Source organism: Macadamia integrifolia, chromosome 6 (assembly GCF_013358625.1).
Source record: "Macadamia integrifolia cultivar HAES 741 chromosome 6, SCU_Mint_v3, whole genome shotgun sequence".
Classification (NCBI taxonomy): domain Eukaryota; kingdom Viridiplantae; phylum Streptophyta; class Magnoliopsida; order Proteales; family Proteaceae; genus Macadamia; species Macadamia integrifolia.
The window spans coordinates 24,829,240-24,841,453 of NC_056562.1; the positions used below are offsets into that span (position 1 = coordinate 24,829,240).

Sequence of the window (12,214 nt, forward strand, 5' to 3'; positions counted from 1 at the left end):
AGACTTTTTAGCATGACTAGCTGTTTTCTTTCTTTGCTTTCCACCCACAAGCATGCCTCCAGCCTCCTTCTCCCGAGCCACTGCCACCGTATCCATTCTCATAATTTATGAATGCACAATAGAGACTGTTCCCCTTGAACATTCCACCCTGGGCAAAGAAGAAACCACGTGATCCTCACCAGGGTCTTCAACAACTGGCTGCACAGCACTGGCCATGGCAACACCACGTCCAGGTCCTTGACCCCCACCGAGTCTTCTGTAACGAGAAGGATACCTCCCCTCCGGAACAGCAACCTTGCCCTCAGGAGTAATCCTCATTCTGGGTTCGTTCCCCCCCAATGGATCCACTGGCGGATCACCAGGAACTCCATGGATCGGGTTCTCAGTTGGGTTTGGGTCAGAATCAGCATCCGATCCCTCTTCCATTCCAAATATCTCTCCTTCCTTAGGTAGAGTATTAGAAATCTCTCCTTCCTTATTTAGAGGTTTAGAATCAGACTCTAATTCTATAACCGTCCCTGACACAAAGCCTTCCTTAATTCCAGAATTTTCATCTCCGTTGGACTCCTTTCCTAAGACGTTTGAGACAAAGTTGGAAGGATCCAAAAGTATTTGAATATCTCCCCCAGCGTTAGACGAATTTGAATTAGGAGAGATTAAATCTTGAATAGGATCAAAATTATTCTGCTGATGTGGCAAAGATCTTCCCCTAGAAGGAGACTCTCTCACCGAGTTACTCCCACCTGAGTTGACTCCATCTTCAACATATACCGCCCCTGGAACCTTTGCTAATTTTTCAGCCGCACATTGCTTTTCATCATCCAATCTTTTCAGCCTACACTTGGAAATCAAATGTCCTACTCGTTTACAGTAGCCACAACGCTCCATATTATCTTCATACACCACCTTTTGACAAAAACCATACACCTGAGATGTACCTAGTTCTAATCTTTCGACTTGTACTTCCTCCACCCTCTCTGCCAAGTCAGAGATATCAATCTCCACCAGCACTCTCGCAAAGAAGCCAAGAATGCCTTGTCTTGTTCGTCTGTCTAGGGGCACAGGGCACCCTACCGCCTTTGCTATAAACAATAACACATTTTCGTGCCAGTATTCAAGCGGGAGATCAGGAAACCGTATCCATACAAGCTTTGTAAAAAGTTGCTTCTCGTGAATATTGAAATCAGGTTTCCAATGTTGAAATCGAATGACCTGATCACCAATCCTAAGGGGAGACCTTCGCCACACCGCTGCCTTGTCGCCCTCGCACTGAAATTGAAAGATTACATAACCTTTTCCCAATGGATGCATTAGCACCCCTTGACTAAGGTTCCATTTTTCCTAAGCCTCCCCTCTCAAGGCATCCAAAGAGATCAATCGGAAGTTAACCCTACCGATTAAGGCAAAATGGAAATTTTGTCTCGTTGATTCATAGTCTCTCTGCGGGATCATTACTCGTCGTTTACTCCCTACCTGAATCGGCTCTGGGAGAGTATCAATGGCAGGTCAAGACGAAAAACCCAAGGCTTTTGCATATGTACGTCGCTGGCCTGCATCCTTGTGCCTTTCATTCTGTGGAGGACCATCTGGACCACGATCCAGAGACTCCCGAGCTCCACCATCTTCATCCTCCACAGCCATAGCTCCATTCTTCCCTGAATCGCCAGACACTCTCTCTCCTCCTTGCATATTCTCCCCAAAAATTTTCCCAAGTAGGACTACAGATTTACGTGCTCATTCCACTGTCGACTCCATGGCTATAGTTATGGCTGTGAATATTCAGATCATTCTTAGGTTTGATCGAGTGGAAAACTCTCATTCTTACAGAGAAAGTAATCCAATTACAGATTGGCTTGCAAAGCTAGCAGTGAAAAGGGTAATTCCTTCCTCCATGGTAGAACGGACATCTCACATATTAATGGAACTCAAGATGGATTATCAATGTTGGCCAAGATATGGATTCTCTAAGTGCTTTTTTGTTATTTTTCTTGTGGGGAAGTGCTTTCCTGCCGATGACAATGCCATTGCCAAAGGTAGAGGTGCTTTCTAAAATTTGTGTTGGCGTTTTTGGGATGTCCCAGGTTGTATTATATTTTTTCTTTCTATTTTCTTCTCTTTTTTTTTCGCTAGAAAATCATTATATTAAAATGGAAGAAAAAGGAAGAAATTACAGAACTACATCAAACTGAGAAAATAGAGTGAATCAAAAATAAAATCGATTCCCTGACCCCCACCTTCGGCATTGCCATCAGCAGAGGAAAGAGAATCCCACTAATCAAATCTATAGTTTGGTCTGCCATCAGCATCTCTTCTGATGAAATCCTTAATGTTGGCAGGAAAGTCGACATTTATGGCTGATATCCCTGTCTTCGCCGCATCTCTAGCCAGGTAGTCGGCAATTGAGTTCGCTTCTCTGAAGTTGTGAGTTATTTTCCATGTGATACTCTCCAAATATGGCTGGAGGAATATCCATCTCTGCAAAGCAAACCATGGAATTTTATTTTGCTGGATAGAGATTGCAACAGCACTAGAATTTTGCTGGATAGAGATTGCAACAGCACTAGAATCCGTCTCTACCCACAGACATGGAATGCCCATCTCCCTAGCACGCATCAGCCCCACCATTAGGCCTTCGATTTCAGCTTCAAAGACTCCCGAGACACCCATAAAAATTTTGTAGGAGCCAAGAACGCCTCCCCTGTGATTATGAAAAATTCCGCCTGCACCTGCATGACCTGGGTTCCCCCTTGAGCTTCCATCAAAATTCAATTTAATCCAATTTACCTCGGGTCTGCACCAGAAAACCTCTAAGATTGATTTTGGTGGAGATCGCTGAATCGGAATACCAAGCTTCCTGCAGCAAATGAGATCAGACATTGTCTTGACTTCACCTTTAGTGCTTGGCTTAGCAAACTGAATATCCTCTAGAATCATCTGCTTCAGGTATCTTGCCGGTCTTTCCTTGCCATCATGCCTTCTCATATTTCTTTCGAGCCAAATGTGATCAGCCACTGTTAGTAACCCCATGATCCATGCCTCTTTGCAGCAAACTGATTTCTGTTTTCTTCTCCACCATGTGAGAAAATCGGCCATGGTTCCAGCTGGCTGCCATTGCACATTGAAGCATCCACAAAAAAAGAGCCATATATCTTCGGAGTAGGAGCATTGAAGGAAAATATGAAATGATGTCTCAGCCTCCATTCCACATAAGCTGCATTTAGAGACAAGGACTATGCCCCTCTTTTGAATAGCGTCATCTGTAGGGAGCTTGTCGTGCACCATTCTCCAACCAAAGATAGACACCCTGGGTTGCATCTTTTTACCCCAAATCAAAGAGAACCATGGCACTTTCGGGTTACGAATTCTAATATCTTCCCAGGCAGAATTAGAATTGAAAATCCCATCAGATGATAGACTCCACAGGCACATATCTTCACAGGGATAAGATGGAATTTTAATGGTTCGAATTTTCTCAAAAATATCATGCAGCAAAGGGGAGATAACATTTGGCAATTTCCATTTAAAATTGTCAATGAAGTCACTGACCTTTCCCTTGCAGTGAAGACTCGACTCTCCCTCCAGGCCAACTAGCTCTAGGATGGATTTGCCACCCAACCATTTATCTGACTAGAAATTTATGCTGTCCCCATTTCCAATCATCCAGGCTTCTTTGGTGGTCATGAAGTCCCACATCTTCCTAAAGCTTGGCCAAATCGAAGAAGGCTTATAGGACTTTTTGAAGGAACCATCACCCCTCAAAAATCTCGCCCTTGAGAATTTGCATGCTAAGGAATTCTCATGCTTGACCCTCCAGACCATATTACAGAGCATGGCTTTGTTTATGTCTCTGAGCCTTCTCAGTCCCAAACCACCTTCATCCTTAGGCCTGCAACAAAGATCCCATCTGACTGATATTTTTTTTGCAGTATCAATCTCACCTGTCCAGATAAAATTTCTCATCCACCTCTCCATTATTGCAATAAGGGATGAAGGCCACCAATATACAGCTGAACTATGGTTCATCATTCCCAAGATCACTGAGCGGACCAATTCCACTCGTCCAGCCATGGACAAAATCTTCCCTTTCCATCCTGCTAGACGCCCTTTGACTTTATCCAGAATGGGGATTAGCGACTCCTTTTTCACCCTTCCCTTAAAGATCTCGACCCCCAAATAGCGGGTGGGGAAGTTACAAATGGAGATACCAAGCTCTTCTGCAATGGCTTGCTTCCTAGAGGCAGGAACAGATCCCAAGAAAAGCTTGCTTTTGTCTAAATTTATTTTCTGGCCGGAGAAGCTTTGATATTTAGCGAGAAAATTATTGAGATTTTTAACATACCTGATGGAAGCATTAGAAAAGATAAAAACATCATCAGCAAAAAGAATATGTGTAGGGATAATCGCCCCACGAGGACCCGATAGAGCTTTAATGCTGTTATTGGCTAGGAGCTCAGATAAGCCTCTACAAAGAACCTCTTCAGCAATGATAAACAGCATAGGCGAGATTGGATCTCCTTGTCTCAGACCCTTCTCCACACCAAAGTATCCAACAGGGCCACCATTTAACAGAACTGAGATTCTGGCAGAAACAAGGATCTGATGGATCCAAGAGATCCATTTTTCAGAAAATCCAAATCTCCTCAGAACATGAAAAATAAAATTCCAAGAGATGGTGTCGAATGCCTTCTGGATATCAATTTTTAAACCCATACCTCCACCTCTTGTGGATGCAAACATCATGTTTGCCAGCTCCGAGGCAAGTGATATGTTGGAATGAATGATCTTCCCTTTCTGGAAGGCCCCCTGCTCCTCAGAGATAATTTTTGGAAGAACACACGATAATCGCATAGCCAGAATCTTTGATATTATTTTGCATAAAAAATTTCCCATGCACAATGGCCTGAATTTTTCTAGGGATAGTGCTCCTTCAATTTTAGGAATCAAAACCAGGAAATTATTATTAATGCCGTAAGGCATGAACCCAGTTCTGAAAAACCATCTGATAGCATTGCACAAATCTGAAGATATGATGTCCCAACATGATTTATAAAAAGCTCCAGGAAATCCATCTGGACCAGGAGCATTATCTGAATCAAGATCCCACACCGCATTCTTAATCTCAGAGTCAGAGGGAATACCATCTAATCGACCTCTATCCCATTCTTCCAAAACATTAGGAATGCATTGCAATAAATCCATGTGATTGGTAAGGGGAGTACCTTTGTGAAAACGCTCATAATAACCCGCAACATATTCCTTGATCTGCTCTCTATCAGAGATCAGGGTCCCATCAACCATCTTCAGAGATTTAATGGAGTTCTTCATTCGCCGAATCTTCACTGAGATGTGAACAAATTTTGAGCATCTATCTCCTTGATTCCTCCATCTAGAACGAGATTTTTCAGCCCATAATTTCTCATAATTTTGCAGGGCCTTCAGATATCTGGTCTTTGCATCAGCTTCTTTGGCATAAATTGAGTCATTTATCCCATCTCTGTCAATTTCAGTCTGGATCTCCTCCATGCATTTTTTTGCTTCCATCATCTCCAAATTAAAATTTGGAAAATTTTCTTTTGCCCAGGAGCGCAGGAAGACCTTCAATCTTTTTAATTTTTGAGCCATAACCATCATTGGCGATCCAGGAATGTCATTCACCCAGGAGGACTTAACTGCATTTAGATAACCCTCATGGTCTGCCCAGAACCTCTGGAAGCGAAAAGGACAGTTTTTTGGTCTTTCAGAGCCTTCAGACACCACCAGAATGGGAGTATGGTCAGACGCCACTCTCTGCAAGACAAATTGGTGACATTCTTGAAAATAAGAAATCCAGGCCTCATTGCAAAAGCTTCGATCGAGTACTGCAGAGACATGTCCCCTTCTCCTGTTATTAGTCCATGTGAATTTCCTTCCCTGCGAAGGAACTTGAATTAGTGAACAAGTATCCACCATTGCGCCAAAATCTCCCGCTGACCCAAGGTTGAAACTTCCAGGCCCCCTTTTTTCAGAAGAGAGAAGGGTGGCATTGAAATCTCCAAGAATCATCCAAGGAGTAGTCAGCCCAGGATGGGTTGCCACCAAGTCGGTCCACAATTCTCTTCTAGCAGCTCTTAGGCATTTGGCATGCACTACAGATAAGATGAAAATTTCCTGAGCCCATTGCACAGAGACAGAGATTTGCTGCTCAGAAGACGATAGCACAACAGGCTTTGCTACACCTCTTCGCCAAATCAGCCATAGATTTGAGACTCCGCCTAGACGCTCGTTATGGATGAAATCAGGGTCAAAACCCAGCTTGTTGAAGAACAACGTAGGAAAGGCGTCGGAGGGAATCATAGGTTCAGCAATGCAAAGGAAATCAGGTCTTTTGTCCCTTAAAATATTCCTCAAAGCTAACCTTGCGGCAGCCTTCTTTATCCCTCTAATATTCCAATAGAGGGCTTTCATTTACTATTTTTTGATGAGGCAATACGGCCAGACTTTCGCAAAGTCTGCTCTGTATTGGTCAGGTGTTTCCCCTTTCCCTGTCTTCCAGGAACCAGATCCAAAGCCTCCCTTTCGCAGAGAGTTTTGTCTATCTGCTCTACCTCCTTATGATTAACCACCACCATGCCACCATTAATCTCGAGAGGGTTGAATGACGAGATGACATTATTGTACCATTGCAGTGCTTGGCACTGACCAGTCTCATGTTGCTCGCCATGCCTAGTCAGGGTCATCACCCAATCACCACTACCATGGTAAATGGAGCTTGAAGATTCCTTCTCTTGTATGGCCCTATGGGTGTTATTCCCAGCCCCACAAGGTGAAACAGCATTTCGTGTGGGTAGGGAATAGGAACGTTGACCCATAAGAGCCCCATTTCCACCAGCCAACCCGTTATCCGATCCAGCCATAGAATCCGCCCCATCATCCAAGTCATTCTCCCCATCATCCAAGTTATTCGTGTCAGCTAGATTATTTCCTTCCATATTCCCTTCTTCTTCTAATGGAAGGCATATTTGTATGTCTCCATTCAAATTATGCATAACTGATTTTCCATCAATGTTCCTTAAAGTGTGCGAGTCAAACATGGAAGGAGATCGTTCCTTCGAAAGTAAGGAAAATCTTTCCAAGTTAGACGCACCAGCCATCGGATTCTGCTCATTCCGGCGGCCACTGTTCTCATTCCGGTGACCATTGCTCTGGACGCCTTCCTCTTCATCTACATAGGTCGCCCCTGGAATAGTCTCTTTGCGCTGCGACTCCTTCCTGGTCTCTGCGTCCATTCTCACTCTACATACATGGACAGAATGTCCCATTTTTTTGCAGAAACCACATCTGATCAAGGCATCTTCATATATAATATTTTGTTTGAACCAGAATGTTTCGTTAGTTCCTGGTTACCTTCGTTCTACCTGGATTTCTTCGAGTCTGGTAGCTCCAATCTCTACCTCAACCTGGACTCTCGCAAAGGCGCCCATTGCCGCAGATCGAGTTCTTCTGTCCAGTGCCACAGGTCTCCCTGATGCCTTGGCCATTGTTAGCAGAATCCTCTCGTGCCAGTATTCCAGTGGCAGGTCAGGGAATCTGATCCAAACCAACTTGGTTTTGATGTTCTTGGCATGAACATCAAAATCTGCCTTCCAAGGCTGGAATCTGATGATCTGCCCACGGACTCTTGTAAGACTTCGTCTCCACATGGCTGCCATGTCTCCTTCCCTGTCAAATTGTAAAAGAATATACCCCTTCCCCATAGGAGCCATCTTCACTCCGCCTTTTAGATTCCAATTCTCCTTCGCCTCCTTTCGAATGTCATCCATTGAAAGGTATCTAAAGTTCGTCCTCCCGATCAATGCAAACCTGAACCGTAGCAGTCTTTCCTCATAGGCATCTTGTGGGATTATGATCTTGGTGTAGGCTCCAGCGTGAATAGGATCGGGTAAAGTTCCCACTTCCGGCAAGGCATGACCCACCACAGTAGAGTAGGATCGTCGCACCTCCTCCCTATTTTCATCTGCATCCTTGACCCGATCAACCTCACCTCCCTCTACAGATCTAGAATCATTATTAGCAGAAGCCGATCTAGAATCCTTCCTTGAAAAATCTGGTTGCAGAAAATCAGTAATCAAAGCCTGTCTACCACGATCCGGAGGCCAGCCATCCTTTGGCTCATGTCCAATTCTAGTATCATTACTCGACTCAGCCATCTTCCCTCCAACAATAAAAGCTACTATTGTCTATCAAATATTGCAGCTTAGCAGTGCTTTCTATGTTAATGATACATCTCCATCTATCATGGTTCTGAGTATGGGTATCTTATTGGATCAGTTGGGAAAAATTCAAGCGTCAGATGCACGAAATGCTTTGTCATAGTGATTTGAAAGGCAATAATGTGAGAAAACCCATAGCTCAAGTATCATTGATCTATTTTCTTCTTAATATCATTGATCTCTTAGCAGGAAAAAAAAACTATGAACTATATTATACATTAATTTATAGGTATCTAAATATTTTATGTATAACAAAAAAGTGCAGCTATGTAACTTTAAGTGAACTTTACACTTCGATAACATTGGCCTTTTTTGGTCTTTTTTTTTTTTCACAAACAATTTTGGTAATAAAAAGACTATTGCCTTGTACTAATTTACAAAAAAATGTGTGATTTGGAAAATGGATTTCTTATATATTATTTATAGATTCAAAAAAAATATTAACGTTTGAATCACCACTTTCACACCCAACTATACATGCATTCACCACTAAATCAGTTATATTATGAAGAAAGCAAATTTTGAATTCTACTAAAAAAAGCATGAAACAACTTGTATTGTGGCATAACTATGAAGAAAATAATGTTGAGCTTAATTTGAACTTTTCAATAATGAGAAATGGAAGTTGCTACAAAATTACCTGGTACCAAATGCATGCTACAGTCATTGGAATAAAAACTATCAACATCGGCCATGCAACCTGTGACATTACTGCAATCGTTCCAAGAAATCCTATGATTGAGATAAGAAGTTCTTCAAATTTATGTGGAATAATGGTATCAACTGCACTTTGATCTATGGATGTCTGTTTACAAAGGTAGAGTTTATTTAAAATTTAAAATTATATTAACTTTTATAATGGTTAAACAATATCATTTTGATCCCAAGTGTAAATAAGTATATTTACTAACCCGATTTAGAATCCTTCCACTTGGAGTTGAATCAAAAAATGACAGTGGAGCACGAAAAATGCACAAATGCATTTTGTTGAAGAGCAGAGTGGCTGTCTTGTATCCAGTAGTTACAATGAGCATGGACCTTATAAGTGAACAAAGAGAGCCTCCAAGGGTTAAAGCAATATAGATAAAGATGAGAGTAGATCCTCTAACATGAGGTCTTACATTCTCTGAAACAGGATTAGCCAACACCATCCAGTAACTACTGACTATTAAGAGAAGCTCAAAAAGAATTTGTGCCAGTAGTATCAATGGTATAAAAGCTCCTTTATACGCAGCCGTAACATACTTCCAGTAGACTGAAGGACTAATTCCACCCTTTTCTCTCTTTTCTTCTTGGACAAGTTGCTCTTTTGGCCTAGCCAATTTTTCAGTTTTGTGGTTTTTGGATTCTTTTACCTCGTTATCTTGAATAGACTTCTCGCTCCCTAACATTTTACCATCTTTCTCTCCATCAATTAGATTATCTAAATCAGCCTCATGTTCGATGGAATTAAGTTCTGCCAAAGCTTTCTTCTGTGCACCCACTAACTCCATAAAATCAGTGCCTGAACTAAGAATTTCTTCGTACTTCCCGGCTTGAATAATCTTTCCATCTCTCATCACCTATCATACAAAAAAAGGTAAGAACAAATCACCTTCAAACAAGGTTGAAGTACTTGAAGTAGGGAAAGAATGCTAGCATATTCTCACCAGGATAAGATCTGCATGAGAGAAAAACTCCACTTGGTGGGTAACATATATTACTGTCTTTGAACCCAAAATTCCCAACAAACACTCCTGTAGAAAAGTTGATCAAATGTTCACATTTAGGCACTTAAAAAGAATTTTTGGTTACTCAAAAGAGCTACATAGATGTACATATAAATGCAAATTAGTTTTCATAATAATAAATAACATTGAACCATAGGTTTTACGCAAGAGCATGTATTGCTCAACATAATGTGTTTGCATGTCTTATTGGTTTAGATAGGATGATTTCATTCTTCGTACAAATATTTTTATCGACCCCAATTTGAGGTGAACAAAATTATGATTTAAGCAATTAGACGTATAGCTTCAAATCAATTCATCAAGGAAAGTTATGGAAGTAGAGCTTAATAAGTAACTACCTTAAATAGATGAGATCCGGTATGAGCATCCACGGCACTAAAAGGATCATCAAGTAGATAAATATCAGCATCATAGTACAAAGCACGTGCAATCTGTATTCTTTGTTTCTGTCCACCACTTAGATTGATCCCCCTTTCCCCTATGATAGTTTGATCTCCAAAGTCAAACAATTCTAAGTCTTTCTTCAATGAACATGCTTCCAGGATCATCTCGTACCTTTCCTTGTCCATTTCCTTACCAAACAATATATTATCTACTATCTTGCCACTTTGTATCCAAGGTGATTGTGCAACATAAGCCTTTTTCCCCTTTAATTTAATAGTTCCAGATACCTTCGGCACTTCCCCCAATATGCATGAAAGTAGGCTTGACTTGCCTGATCCAACAGAGCCACAAACAACCACTTTCATACCATGGTTCACTTTGAAATTAAGATCTTTTAATGTGGGATTAGGAGAACAAAGGTCCCAAGAGAAATTCCCCTTGACTATTTCAATTGCGACTTCAGCATTATCACTTGGAAGATTATGAGCTATATTTTGATTAAGATCATTAAGACACAAGAATGAGGTTATCCTGTTAAGGGAGACTTTAATCTGAACTACCATGGAAATTGTGTCTGGGAGAGTTTTAATGGGCACTTGTAACATTTCAAATGTTGCAAGTGCAGATATAATCTTTGCTGAGTCTAACCGAATTCCACTATGCACACAGAACCCAAAAGTAACCATAGACACAAACAAGGGAGTAGACGAGTAGACAAAGGCAATCATAGCTGATGTATAAAGAAACTTCTTTAACGATTTTGTTTCAAAATTCCTAAGATCAATTATCTTAGCCAAGAATTTTACCTCCCAAGCCTGAAGCTTGAGAATCCTCATATTCCTTAGAGCCTCTGATGTCACCTTCATCCTTCGATCCTTTGAATCCATCAATTCTCCCTGAATTTTCTCCTGTAGTTTTCCTAATGGAATATTTGCTACCATCAAAATCACTGTGGCAACAAAAGCTACAAGTGAAGCGAAGCCAAGGTTTATGTACAATATAAACAGTGCTACAACAACTTGAACAGGCACCCTCCATATATTATGCAAGTACCAACTGAAAAATCCAGTCCTTTCAACATCAACGGTCATCAAATTAACGTTCTCCCCACTAGTGTGGCCCTGTTTTGATTGGCTTGAGAGCCTAAGATTTTTCTTATAGATTGCTGCGAACAAGGCAGCACGGACCCTATTTCCCATCTTCCGCAATTGAAAGAACAAATGCCTCTCTGAAAAGCACCTTATGAACTTTGATAATAAGAAAATAAACACTAGCACATAGCCTTTATCTTTTAGTTGTTGAGAGCTATCTAGATACTGAAAAAAGGCAACAATAAGGTATGGTCCAACATAAGAAGCCAATGTGCATGCAATGGACAACAAGCCTGTCCATAGAATTTCTTTCCAAGTTAGGAGAATTAATGCCTTCACTAGCTTGAGTGTGCTTACCTGACCACCAATAATATCGTTGTTACCATCACATTCAATTTTATTTCTAAAACAAGAAAAGACCGCATTGGCACTATCACGACTGGCAAGTTGAGGGACATCTTCAGGGTCCAATGTTTTTTCATACCCGAGTGCAACCAAAGGACCCATCCAAGAGAAAGTAAAAATACTAAGAAAATTGGCATTTGCATAAGGAGTTACACTCTCTTCACCGACACTTGATTCTTGTTTCTCATCACCATTGTTTTGATTGGAACTAGTTTTCAAAAGAGGCTCCAAAAAATGGAAATCTTCATCTTCTTGCCCCTTGCCAAACAACCCAACATTAGAAATGGACAAACCGGCAATAACTGAAATAGCATCAGACACCCACAGCAAGATTGGTAACTGAAAATGTTTCCAA

The 12,214-nt window shown here is 41.3% G+C and overlaps 2 protein-coding genes across 2 annotated transcripts; both read right to left on the reverse strand.

Annotated features, from left to right (window-relative positions):
* Positions 1-105: 105 nt before the first annotated feature.
* On the reverse strand, positions 106-1,311 carry LOC122082167. The gene has a single exon (XM_042649644.1). It carries the CDS (start codon positions 1,309-1,311, stop codon positions 106-108), a length of 1,206 nt encoding a protein of 401 aa, XP_042505578.1.
* A 2,316-nt stretch (positions 1,312-3,627) lies between these two features.
* Positions 3,628-6,444, reverse strand: LOC122082168. The gene is made up of 4 exons (XM_042649645.1): positions 4,948-6,444; positions 4,340-4,596; positions 3,998-4,231; positions 3,628-3,886 (listed from the first exon to the last, which is right to left on the reverse strand). The coding sequence occupies exons 1-4, from the start codon at positions 6,442-6,444 to the stop codon at positions 3,628-3,630; spliced, it is 2,247 nt and encodes a 748-aa protein (XP_042505579.1).
* Positions 6,445-12,214: the final 5,770 nt, after the last annotated feature.

Excerpts from the sequence above, each read along its gene's own strand:
- LOC122082167 (XM_042649644.1), bottom strand. The coding sequence starts at position 1,311 with ATGCATCCATTGGGAAAAGGTTATGTAATCTTTCAATTTCAGTGCGAG.
- LOC122082168 (XM_042649645.1), bottom strand. The coding sequence starts at position 6,444 with ATGAAAGCCCTCTATTGGAATATTAGAGGGATAAAGAAGGCTGCCGCA. Across the intron at positions 4,232-4,339 it reads TTTTCTAATGCTTCCATCAG|GAAGCAAGCCATTGCAGAAG; the intron begins GTATGTTAAAAA and ends TCCTGCCTCTAG. Across the intron at positions 3,887-3,997 it reads CATAGTTCAGCTGTATATTG|GCCTAAGGATGAAGGTGGTT; the intron begins GTGGCCTTCATC and ends TCTTTGTTGCAG.